This window comes from Aspergillus tanneri (genome assembly GCF_003426965.1).
Source record: "Aspergillus tanneri strain NIH1004 chromosome Unknown AapTan_2_pilon_pilon_pilon, whole genome shotgun sequence".
NCBI lineage: Eukaryota > Fungi > Ascomycota > Eurotiomycetes > Eurotiales > Aspergillaceae > Aspergillus > Aspergillus tanneri.
Genome location: NW_022984629.1, coordinates 5,898,549 through 5,912,354, shown reverse-complemented (window position 1 = coordinate 5,912,354; position 13,806 = coordinate 5,898,549). Strand labels below are relative to the sequence as shown.

At 32.5% G+C, this 13,806-nt stretch overlaps 1 protein-coding gene across 1 annotated transcript; it reads right to left on the bottom strand.

The window, feature by feature from the left end:
* Positions 1-3,050: 3,050 nt before the first annotated feature.
* Positions 3,051-3,271, bottom strand: ATNIH1004_001842 (uncharacterized protein; the record flags this gene model as incomplete). The annotated part of the gene is made up of 2 exons (XM_033566537.1): positions 3,051-3,066; positions 3,126-3,271. The coding sequence occupies 2 exons, from the start codon at positions 3,269-3,271 to the stop codon at positions 3,051-3,053; spliced, it is 162 nt and encodes a 53-aa protein (XP_033432294.1).
* Positions 3,272-13,806: the final 10,535 nt, after the last annotated feature.

Sequence of the window (13,806 nt, the reverse complement as noted above, 5' to 3'; positions counted from 1 at the left end):
ATTACTTAATATTAAGGGTTATTATTAACCCTATATTTATTTATATAAGGCTCCCCACCTCACCGACCATAACATTATCTTAGGGACTCTGTGAATAAAGTCTTAGAACGTGATTTCTACTCCAGACTAGTTAAAAATAATCTTTCGGAACAGTGGTATAGAGGTCCCCTGCAGTCTTAGGCTAGGAAAAATAGTGGACATTAAGGTTATCTTTACCAAGGCTTTCAAGCTTTTAAAAAGGTGGAAGCGGAAAGGGGCTAAACTAAAGGTTTTTATAGTAAGCCTTTAAGATATTAAACAGGCACTTCGCCCCCGGAAATATTTAAACCCCAAGGATAAGCTCCCGGTTCACTATTATAAGTATCTTGATATTTTTAGTCAGAAAGTAGCTAAAATCCTACCCCTGTTGCAAGGTCCCGATATCGATCACAAGATAGAGTTAATAAAAAATAAAAATAGTAAGCTAATAAAGCCCCCATGGGGCCCTATTTATAGGTCTAATAAAAAAAAACTGCTTATTTTTTAATATATACTAAATAAATATCTAAATAAAAGCTTTATCCAGGTTAGTAATTTACCTGCGTCTGCCCCTATACTTTTTATCTAAAAACCTGATAGCTTACTACACTTTTATGTTAATTATTATATGCTTAACTAAATAACTAAAAAAAATTATTATCCTATGCCTTTAATCTAGGAGACCCTAGATTGTATTAGTAATATAAGATAGTTTACTAAGTTAAATATTATCTCTGTATTTCACTATATTAGAATAGCCAAGGGCGACGAATGGAAAATAGCCTTTTAGACTTGGTATAGGCTTTTTAAGTGGCTAGTAACTTTTTTTAGTCTTATAAATACCCTAAGTATATTTTAATAATATATTAACTAGGCACTATAAAACTATATTAATAAATTCTGCTCCGCCTATATTAATAATATCTTAATTTTTTTCTCGGGAAGCTTGCGCCAACACTATGATTATATACAGAAGGTATTAAAGCACCTCCGGGAGGCCGGGCTGCAGGTTAACATAGACAAATACGAATTTAAGGTCTAATTAATAAAGTATTTAGGATTTATTATTAAGGCTGGGAAAGGAATTTATATAAATCCGGATAAAATTAGCATAGTATTAGGATAGGTAATTCCTATTTTTATAAAGGAAGTTTATTTATTTCTAGGTTTTATAAACTTTTATTAGAGATTTATTAAAGACTTTTTAAAGATTATTTTTTTTTTTATAAAACTTACTAAAAAGGATACATAGTTTTAATAAACAAAAGCTGTGGATAATACCTTTTAACTTTTTAAAAAGCTTTTTACTACCGCACCAGTCCTTATACAGTTTAATCCGGAGCGGGAGATAGTTATAAAAGTAGACTTATTAGGGTAAAATATAAAAGGTGTTTTATTCTAGTATAATAATAATAGATTACTATATTTATATACTTACTTTTTAAAAAAGAACACCCCTGCAAAGTACAATTATAAAATATATAACAAGGAGTTACTAGTAATTATTTACTACCTAAAAAAATAGGAATTAGAACTTATAAGTTTGCAGTAGTTTTAAATTATTATTAATTACTAGAATCTAAAATACTTTACTACCCAGTATTACCTTACCAAACGGCAAATATACTAGGCCTATCTACTAAGTAAATATAACTTTGTAATATCCTATTACCTAGGATCCTAAAACGCCCGCTTTAACACCCTATCCCACAGGGAACAAGACTTACCAAGGGATGCTAATAATAAGTGTGTAAGTAGCTAGGAAATATAGCTATTTAAGCCAGAAACTTTTAGGGATATAAATAAAAGCACTGTTAAGACTATTTTAGTCCTGTCCACCACAAGTAACAGTAAAAACTATAAATTAGTGTTTTTACCACTGTTAAAGGAGTAATAGTAAAAGGCAGAGTAAAAAAATAATTAAAAAAAAAAGCTAGTATATATAATCTAAAGCAGGGTAGTTTAATTTCCCAAGCACCTTTAAATAAAGGTCCCTATATTAAAGTACAGTCTAGATAGTTAAAAATAGCTACTATTTTAAAAGCAGTGCTGGGTTTCTTAATTAAAACCTTTAAAAATATATATTATTTAGGAAATATATAATTTAATCCTAACTAGATATCCTAGATATAACACCTTATATATGCTTATTACTCGACAGTTTTTTTAATTTTAAATATTTTTTAATATCCAGCAATTCTGCTGTAACTGTGACCAGTGTGGTACCAACCAAGTATAAAGGGATAAATAGCAGGGACTGTTAAAACTACTTTTAATATCTAACTATAAGTAAAGAAAGATCTCTATAAATTTTATTATAGGACTCCCTGTATTGTCAGGTTATACAAATATTATAGTTATTATAGATTGCTTAGGAAAGGGGGTTATTATTAAATCTTATAAAAATATTAAAACAGAGTATATTATTTAAAAGTTCCTAAAAGTTTTTTATACCTACCACGGCCTACCATCGGCAATTGTCTCGGACAGAGGTAAGTAGTTTGTTAGCGGCCTTTAAAAATATTTATATAAACTCCTGCAGATAAAAAGGCATCTCTCTACAGCTTGGCACCCTAAAACAAATAGAGCAACAGAGCAAATAAATATTATTATTAAAGCTTATTTATATTTTTTTGTGAACTATACTTAAGATAACTAGGTGTTTTTGTGCCCTGCTGTGATACTTGTACTAAATAATAATAACTCTATATCCACTAGCGTCAGCCCCTTCTTCCTGGACTATAGATATTATATAGAGCCCCTGGACCTCCCTAAAGCCCCAGAGGTTGTTCAGAGCCCGAAAACACCAGCCCAACATGCGGAGGGTATTGTTAGCAAACTAAAAGGCGTATTAGAGTTAGCCCAGGCAGCCATGGCCGTGGCATAGCTTGCACAGGAGGAATATACCAACTAACACCGGAATACAGCACCTCAGTACCAAGTGGGAGATAAAGTATGGCTTAATCTTCGGAATATTAAAACTAACTGCCCCTGCAAGAAATTGGACGCCCAATATACCAAGTTTACTATTATTAAGCGTGTAGGTTCCTATATCTACAAGTTAGATATACTAATAGCTATCCACCCTGTCTTCCATACTATGTTACTGCATCTGGCAGCTAAGAATCCACTGCCGAGCCAATCCCGACCTAACTGGCAACCCCCAGGATTCCTTGTAGATGGTGAAAAGGAATACAGGGTAGACAAGATTCTGGACGAGCGTCGGATCTGTTGGGGGCACAGCTTCAGGCATGAATATCTAGTTAAATAAACAGGTTATCAAACACCCACCTGGATAGCTGCTTACAACATGGAAGACACAGTCGCACTGGATATCTGGGAGTTAAAAGGAGGTCCCACCACGACTCCCTAAAAGTTGTGGGCTCCGGGCCCACAACTTCTCCGGGGGGGATAATGTCACGGGCTACGCCTGTATATTACTTGGCTTTACCTTTACTGTGATTAACACATATAATTAGTCCGCTTATCGTAGTCATATGACTCCCTGTAGTATGAGAACGCATACTTCCTCCCTGTTACTTTCTCCCTTTCAGCGATTCCTCTTTGTGTATATCTAGTTATTAGATAGCAAGGCATTTCGCCCCTTTACATATATTCCTTCTGTGCAAGCTGTGCCGCGGCTATAGCTACCTGGGCTAACTCTAATGCGCCTTTTAATTTACTAATAATATCCTCTGCATGTTAAGCTGGTGTTTTCAGGCTTTTAATAACCTCTGGGGCTTTAGGGAGGTCCAGGGGCTCTATATAATATTTATAGTCCAGGAAAAAGGGGCTAATACTAGTGGATATAGAGTCTTTATTATTTAGTACAAGTATCACAGCGGGGCACAAGAATACCTAGTTATTTTAAGTATAGTTTATAAAAAAGTATAAATAAGTTTTAATAATAGTATTTATTTACTTTATTATTTTATTTATTTTAGGGTGCTAAGCTGTAAAAAGATGTTTTTTTATTTACAGGAGTTTATATAAATACCTTTAAAGGCTACCAACAAACTGCTTACCTCTGTCCGAGACAATTACTAATAGTAGGCCGTGGTAGGTATAAAAAACTTTTAAGAACTTTTAAATAATATACTCTGTTTTAATATTTTTATAAGGTTTAATAATAACCCCCTTTTCTAAGCAATCTATAATAACTATAATATTTATACAACCTAACAATACAGGGAGTTTTATAATAAAATTTATAGAGATCTCTCTCTACTTGCAGTTAGGTATTAAAAACAGTTTTAATAGTCCCTACTATTTATCCCTTTATATTTAGTTAGCACCGCACTGGTCATAGTTACAGTAAAATTACTGGATATTAAAAAATATTTAAGGCTAAAAAAACTATTGGGTAATAAGTATATATAAGGTGTTATATCTAGGATATCTAGTTAAAATTAAATTATATATTTCCTAAATAATATATATTTTTAAAGGCTTTAATTAAAAAACCTAGCACTGCTTTTAAAATAGTAGCTATTTTTAACTATCTAGACTATACTCTAATATAGGGACCTTTATTTAAAGGTGCTTGGGAAATTAAGCTACCCTGCTTTAAATTATATATACTAGCTTTTTTTTTTAATTATTTTTTTACTCTGCCTTTTATTATTACTCTTTTAATAGTGGTAAAACTACTAATTTATAGTCCTTACTATTACTTGTGGTAAACAGGACTAAAATAGTCTTAACAGTGCTTTTATTTATATCCCTAAAAATTTTTAGCTTAAATAATTATATTTCCTAGCTACTTACTTGCTTATTATTAGTATCCCTTGGTAAGTCTTATTCCCTGCAGGATAGGGTGTTAGAGCAGGTATTTTAGGATTTTAAGTAATAAAATATTATAAAGTTATATTTACTTAGTAAATAGGCCTAGTATATTTACTATTTAATAAGGTAGTACTAGGTAGTAAAATATTTTAAATTCTAGTAATTAGTAATAATTTAAAACTACTGCAAACTTATAAGTTCTAATTCCTATTTTTCTAGGTAGTAAATAATTACTAGTAACTTTTTATTATATATTTTATAATTACACTCTGCAGGGGTATTCTTCTTTAAAAAGTAAGTGCATGGATATAGTAACCTATTATTATTATACTAAAATAAAATACCTTTTATACTCCACCCTAACAAGTCTACTTTTATAATTATCTCCTGCTCTGGATTAAACTGCATAAGGACTGGTGCGGTAGTAAAAAGCTTTTTAAAAAATTAAAAAATATTATTTACAGCTTTTATTTATTAGAACTGTGTATCCTTTTTTGTAAGTTTTATAAAAAATAAAATAATTTTTAAAAAGTTTTTAATAAATCTTTAATAAAAATTTATAAAACCTAGAAAAAAGTAAACTCCCTTTATAAAAATAGGAATTACCTATCCTAATACTATACTAACTTTATCTAGATTTATATAAATTCCTTTCCCAGCCTTAATAATAAATCCTAAGTACTTTATTAATTAGACCTTAAATTTGTATTTGTTTATATTAACCTGTAACCTAGCCTTCTAAAGGTGCTTTAATACCTTCTGTATATAATTATAGTATTAGTGCAAGCTTCCCGAGGAAAAAATTAAGATATTATTAATATAGGCAGAGCAGAATTTATTAATATAATCTTATAATATCTAGTTAATATACTATTAAAATATACTTAGAGTATTTACAAGACTAAAAAAAGTTACTAGCCACTTAAAAAGCCTATACTATATCTAGAAGGCTGTTTTCTATTTATTGCCCTTGGCTATTTTAATATAGTAAAATACAAAGATAATATTTAACTTAGTAAACTATCTTGTATTGCTAATATAATCTAGGGTCTCCTAAATTAAAAATATAGAATAACAATCCTTCTTGGTTATTTAGTTAAGCGCGCGATAATCAACACAAAAGTATAGTAAATTATTAGGCTTTTAAATAAAAAATATAAAGGTAGACATAGGTAAATTACTAACCTAGATAAAGCCCTTATCTAGATATTTATTTAGTGTGTGTTAAAGAATAAGTAATTTTTTTTTACTAAACCTATAAATAAAGTTTTATAAGGGCTTTATTAGCTTGCTGTTTTTATCCTTTATTAGCTTTATTTTATAATTAATATCAGGACCTCGTAGTAGGGGTAGGATTTCGGCTGCTTTTTAACTAAAAATATTAAAATACTTATAATAGTAAACTAGGAGCTTATCCTTGGGGTCTAAGTATTTCCGGGGGCGAAGTGCCTGTTTAATATCCTGGAGGCTTACTATAAAAACCTTTAATTTAGCCCCTTTCCGCTTCTGCCTTTTTAAAAGCTTAAAAGCCTTAGTAAAGATAACCTTAATATCTACTATCCTTTCTAGTCTAAAACCACAGGGGACCTTTATACCACTGTTCCAAAAAATTATTTTTAACTAGTTTAAAGTAGGGATCATGTTCTAAGACTTTATCCACGGAGTCCCTAGGATAATATTATAGTTGGTGAGGTGGGGAGCCTTATATAAATAAATATAAAATTAATAATAACCCTTAATATTAAGTAATAACTTTACCATGCTTTTAATCTTTTTACTAGTAAAACCCTTAAATTTCTAAATACCCTATAGTCTGATCTTAACACGTGCTAACTAGTTCTTGTTAATAAAATAAAAAAAGATTATTTTATAGGTATTTAATCTTGTATTAATTAATATATTTATATTAGCCTTGCTATTAACTTAAAATACTACTATAAAAGGTGGATTATTAAACTTGTTGTTTTTTATAAACTCCTCCTATTCCCTTATAAAGCTAGCTCCCGGGTGCTCTAGCAGGTGTTTTTTTATTAAAATATAGCTTTTTCCTATCTATCCCCTTTAGATTTTATAATAGTATTATCCCCTTCCAGAAGGGCGTCTTCTATATTAACTTTAAAAATACTTAATATAGCTGGGGGGCGGCGGGCCGGGAGAAAAAGGCAAAGTTTAATAAAATATTTAATAAAGCTATAATAAAAATAGTAGCCTATCTTCTAGTAATAATCTAATTTGTTTTTTCCAACCCACTTGGCATGCTTAAAGGACTTAGTAATAATAGGTTTCTAATCTATCTTTTTATTATTATCTATCTTAGTAGCTGTAGTGCGAGGTTTATTACCTGTAAAAATAGGGGTGCATTTGGAGGGAGAACAGGTTTTATTAAAAATAAATCCCCTACTAGGGTAGTAGTTTACAAGGTATTTAAACTTATTTAGGTACTTTACAATGCTTTTTATCTGCAGGGAGTAATTTTTATAAGTAGGCTTTTTTTTAATAGTAATAAGCTTATTATACAGGGTTTAATTAATAGCTGCATGCAGGTATTTTTTTTTAATATTATTTATTTAACCATAGCCCCCAGCCTCGAGAAGGAGGCAATCAAGATCTAATAGTAGCTTACCAAAGGGCCGGTTTCCCTGGTAAAGAGTGTTTAACTAGTTTAGGGCCTTATTTTTTAAGGCAGGATCCTCGAAAGCGGTCCTTAGTTGTTGGTAAAGCCTCTCCGTGGTAAATTTAGTGGTATTGTTTTTATAGGTTAATATTCAGGGATAAATGCGAGCCGCTGCTTTTCCCTTTAGTCTACTAAATTTATACTAAAGTAGATCTTTCCCTACTCTGATTAATAATTTATTAATCTTGATTTTAGTCTGCAACTGCCCCAGAAACTGGGGGAACAGGGAGAGATCCTCCCCTGAAAACTTAGCCAGATTAGGAAGCTTAGGACGGGGTCTCTTAGTATTATCTCTGTTAGTTGCTGTTTCCTTCTGTGGTCTAGTAAAAAGGGATACTATTTTATTAAGATGCTTATCCTATTACTTTATACTGTAATTATTAATTATTATAAATTAGGACTCTGTTTTTTTTTACACTCCCTGCTTTTAAGATGCTTATTTATTCCAGACGTTCTATTATTATAGTAAATCCCATGCTGAATAATACTCTGACATGTATAGTATTAAAAAACAGGCTTCCTAATATAAAGCTCGGTGAGTTGATTAAACTAATCCTATAAATCACCTTGACTTCTGCTTTTATTCCAGTTCGGGTAAAAGAATTTCTTATTTACCTTGCTGTTAGAAATTCCTATACTAGTAGGTGTTTTCTTCCACTACTCTGTAAAATTAAAATAGAAGGACTTCTCCCACTTCACATATTTAACACTGTTAATTAATACAGTTTCAATATTTTCAGAGGGGTTAATATAGGATAAAGGTGTGGGGAAGAACTTAGATACTATGGGTTTAAAAATGTCCCTTTTAAGGATAAAGTAGAATACAGAGGCTTAGAAGATATACTTAAAAAAGGAGTTAACAGGAGATTTTCTAAGTAAAAGCTTAGAGATTGGCTTCTTAATAATAATATTTTGTAACAGTAGAAAGTAACATTAAGTATATAAATAAATAGAATAAAACCTAATAAAAGAAATTTAAGCAGCAAAGAATAATAAATAGGATAAGAAGTTCTATGGTCGCAGAATCTTAGTAAAAAGCCTGTTTATTATTAGGCCGGGATATATTTATAATTTATTATAAATAGTATTAAACCTTATATAGCCAACGCGTTTTAATAAACACAATTTTTACTAAATAGTCGCGTAATTAGAAGGTACAGAAATAAGTATTTAAGGTTAAAACTAAGATATTTAGGGAAATTGGCTATGGTGTATTTAGAAAACGCGAGAATATTATATATTTAGTGGTATATTTATAAAGTATATGTCAAGGGCTGAACCCGTAGAACCTACAGATAGGTTATGTACAAGAAGGAATCGTTGAAGGAGGGAAGAAAGGAAGAGAAAAATGAGCGGTAAACAAACAAGATGGGGAGTCACGTGACAGGGATCGAGGGCCAATGGCCCAAAGGGACAGTAGGGACAGTAGGGACAGTAGGGACAGTAGGGACAGTAGGGACAGTAGGGACAGTAGGGACAATAGGGACAACGGGGACAGTAGGGACAATAGGGACAGTAGGGACAGTAGGGACAATAGGGACAACGGGGACAGTAGGGACAACAGGGATAATAGGGACATTGGCCCGAGAGGTCAAACGGGCTCTAGCCCTTTACAGTATACTTTGGTTAGTTGTTTTAGAGAGAGATATATATATATTATATAGTATTGCTATTATTATTATTATTATTATTATTCTTCCATATTATAGAGCATTTTTCAGTCAGAGACTATGCATGCTCTACCTACCACCCCTGGGTGGTAGGATTTGAACTAACAAACAGATACGTACATAGTGGGTAAAATCAAACATGAATAAGCAGTATGACATTCTAGGAGTGGGGTGGACCTTATAAAAGGGGTTAAACCATGTGAAATTCTAATTCTTTTTGCTGTTTTTGCAGTTTTTCCTTTTTTATTTTTTTTTTTTGTTTTGTTTTCCTTAGGGGTCCAGGAGCCACTTTCTAGTGGCGATCCCGGTTTCCTTTAAGAATTTAACCAGTTGTTCTTGCCCTCCTTTCTTCGTAAACAGATAAGGCAGATTTCGGTCTTTTTTATCTAGGGTCTCTATAGACCCTTTTCTAATATCCCTAAATGCCTGGCACTGAAAAAGTAGGTAGTGCGGAGTTTGGCGCTTGTCGCTGCGGCACGATGTACATATATCACTATCATAGTTAGGTGTTCGAACTAGATAGGATCTGAAGTAGCCATGCCCTAGTTTTAGCTGGATAATGGTTACCAGGTCTGCTTGGGAGCTTTAGCGGGCTCGGTTTCATAAAGCTATATTAAAGCCCCTGTATTAATATTTTTTAGCATTTTCCCATGCTTTATCCCAATCCTCAAGGCATTTCGCTTTGAGCTCTTGTTTGAGATGGCTAATTAAATTAGACATTTATAATATTTACTTGTCATTCTGCGCCATATTTCGCTGCTTCGTCAGCTTTGGCGTTACCAAAAATTCCCTGATGGCCTGGAACCCATTGTATATGAATATTAATATTCTTATCCCTGGTTCTAGTTGCCCATTTAAAGATTCTTTGGTATTGTTCGTAGCTGGTGTCTGCTGATTGAAGCCTTTTTAGGGCTGCTTGGCTGTCCGAAAAGATGTAGATATCTAAAGTTGGAATTTAAATAGTTTTAAATGCTTGTTTTAGTACTTTTTAAATAGTAAATAACTCCGCATTGTAGACCTTATATTCATAACCTAGATTCCATGCCCAAGCCTTTTGATTTTGAGGATTATTCTCTAGGAGGAAAATTCCGGCTCCGTTTTAACCATTCTGCAGCTGGGATCCATCTGAATAGAAGATAATTTTGTGGTTATCTCTATCTACCAGCCATTAGATATTAGCCTTTGTGTTCCTGGGCTGCTTGTCTTTGTTTGCTAGATATAGATATATCTACTACTTGGTTTAATAGTTGGGACCAGGGCGGTAGGGTTTAATCTAGCATCTAAAAGGTGCCTTTCCATGTCTTAAAGGAGAATAGTGCTAGTAGTTAGATTAACTAGCTAGGGTATTTTTTTTTTCTCTCCCTAGGGTAGTATTCAAGGTCTTCTGCATCTAGTAATCTAGGTTTCTCGTTCCAATCCAAAAACCTTGATTGGTCAATGGAGAATTCCCCCGGGTTTAGTATAAATATAGTAGGGAGTCTGCTTTAAATTACATGGGATTTTATAAAATAAGCAGTTCTAAGTGCATAGTTTCTGCAGATTTTATTAAATCTAACTAATAAAGGGGGTAGGGATGCTTCTATTTCCATGGCCTGTACAGGTAATATTTTAAAAGTCCCTAGAATCTTTCTCAGAGCTGTGTTTTGCAGTTTTTAGTAGTAGTCTACTAAATACTGTTAGCCTTTCCACTATAAAGGGACTTTATAATCTGCAATGAAGGAAACACAAGCAATATAAAGTTATTTTATAGCTTAAAAACTTAGCCCCCTTTCTGTATTTAAAAGCCTCGCTATTTGGTAAAATATTTGGGTTGTAGATGCAACTCTAAATTAGACATGTTTTTTAAAAAGGAGTTTAGAATTTAAGTAGATTCCTAGCTATTTTACTATTAGGCTTGGTTTGACTTTAATATTGTTATCTAGTCTAACTTGGGTATCTTCCTTTTCTTAATCCGGTTATTTAGAGCTAAAATAAATAAGCTCTATTTTATCCTGATTAAATTAGATATAGTCTTTGGCTCCTTTTTAAAATATTATGTTAGCTACCAGCTTGATTTGCCTGTAGTTATTTTCTAGGCTTTTAGAGCTAATAGTTAGGCATATATTATTTATATAGCTAGGCTTTTAAATATTTTTAAATGCTTCCCTTGCATCACCACCTAGTTCCTTATACATTTTAAGCTGGAAAAGCTCTTTAATATATATAAGGAATAGAATAGGTGATATAGGTGATCCTTGGGGGATCTCTATTTAGACTGGTATCTCCTTGCTGGTTTCCCTGTTAAATGCGAGGAATACTCTCCTATCTAATATAAATAACTTAATCCACCTAATCAGGCTGTGTGGAAGGCCTAGTTTAAGGCAAACACAAAGTAGCTAATTAAGCGAGATATAGTTAAACGCCCCTTTTATATTAATAAAAAGGGCTGTGGTAACCTCTTTGTCATGTTTTACCAGCTTTATATTATAAACCAGGGATAGCGCTGTATTAATTACAGATATTTTTTTTTTTCCCCCTATTTAGTATATAAAGAATTAATTGCGGGAGTTGGCTAGATAAGATAATCTAGTTCAATATCTTTTCTACCACTTTGCCTAGGCAGTTAGCAGGGAAATAACTCTGTAGGCCTTGGGCTTGGAGTAGTCCCTTTTGCAGACGCCGATTTTTTAAGGATAACCCCTTTGGCAGTTTTCCACATCTGGGATATAACATTTTTAATTAGGGCTTTATAAAGCTAGGAACTTGAGCAATTTTTGTAAGCCTTTAATAATTAAGAATAAATTCATCAGGCCCGGGGCCTTTTTAGTAGAACTACTAAAGATAGCAGTGTATACTTCGTTTTCGCTGGTTTCTAGCCAGTTAGTTAAATCTGCCTGGTTGGTTGGCCACTAATGGGGTCGGCTTCCGGGGGTTTTTGAACAGGGTGGAGAGGAATGCATGACATTTATCTTGAAAGAGATTGCTTGCTTTTCTTGATTTCCCACAGAATAGTCAAATGGCAGTTTTTGGATAGATCTTTTTTTAGTATAGCTAAAGCTTTAAAAATCTCCTTATTCCAAGCTTTTCCAGAAATTTATTCCAGCATGCTGATTTAGCTTGCTTATCTCCTGGAAATATTATTTTTAATCTCTAAAAGATTCTCGTAGAGCTCTGTACAAGGGTTATTTTTCCAAAGCTTTCTAGCTTTTCCAAGCTGTTTTCTAGTTTTTTAGTTCCTCTGACCACCATGCTTTTGACTGGGCAGATGGTTTTCTTCTTGGAATACTTTATCTGCAGCCATCTGTATTATTTGTTGGAGATTAGAGCTGCAGTTTCTAGCTCTATGTCACTATTTAAGCTTCCCTGTCAAATTCTTGGTCTAGCTTAGGAGTTTTGCTAAATAGCGCCCAATTCGCCTTTCTCAGGTTATATGTAAACTAGCCAGGGGTTTGCGATTTCTTGCGTTTTCACTTAACAGAATAAAGCAGGATTTCATGGTCCGATCCTGAGGCAAGCTCTTGGTAATCTCCCAATTAACTCTATACCGATTTAGACCTTTGGTAATAAAGGTTAAGTTAATAACAAGATATTTTATTCCTTTTTATGCATGTTTGCAGGTAGGTTATTTAGAGTTACATTGATATTCTTTAAGCCATTTAATTAAAGTATTAGCCCTGGTAGGTGATAGCATTTTTAAATTCCACTAGCTGTGGTGTGTATTAAAGTCCCCCTATTATTATATATGCAGAAGGGGTAATCCTTGCTAGGGCTCTTTTTATTGTCCATTCCTTAGCAGCTTCCTCTAGTGATTGCTTGTTATATATATTTATTAGCTACAGATCTTAAATTTCTGTATCTAAAATATCTATTACCAGCAAATTACTATCAGTGCTAATATTGTTTCTTTGGTAGTAATTAAACCTAAATAGCTTTTTATAATAGATTACTACTCTAGGTCTAACCTTGGTTTACTTAGGAAGGATAGGAATATATACTGGGTGGGATATAGTAAAACTATTATTAGGTAATATTTATAGTTCCTGGAAAATAATAAAGTTAATATTAAGCTCCATGCCTATTTCTAGGTAAAATAACATGGCATTTTAATTGCATCCAGTATTATTTTGCAGGAAACAGATTCCTAAATTAGTGTTTTTCTAATTTATTAGTAATTTAATTCCATGCTACTATTAGGGATTGGTTTTTCTATAGGCCTAGGCCTTGGTTTTAGTTTAATTTTTTCCTATTTCTTGCAGTTTTTGCTATTTACTTTATAGGCTTAACTGCAATTAGCATATTTAACCTGTATATAAGGATATTCCTGGCTTTTTACTTTGCACATAGAATATTTATGGTCTTGGGTTTTATACCTTTCTGCGCAGATAGCACATTTAGGGCTATTCTTGCAGTATTTGGTAATATACTTGTATCCTTGGTATTTTTAGTATTAGGCAGTTTTCTCTATATATTTAGTAGCTTTATATAAAGCTCCTGCAACACAGAGTTAATTTTTAATTGCCTTGGATACTATATCTTTATTCTGCATGTTAACTATAATAAAAAAGTGATTTTTGGTTTCCCGGACATGTTCCGGCGTGAGCCATGTTAGAGGTCTTATTAATTTTAGGCCTGGGTTAAAGATTTTAATCTCTTTTTTTAGTATCTGCATGCCTTCTTGGG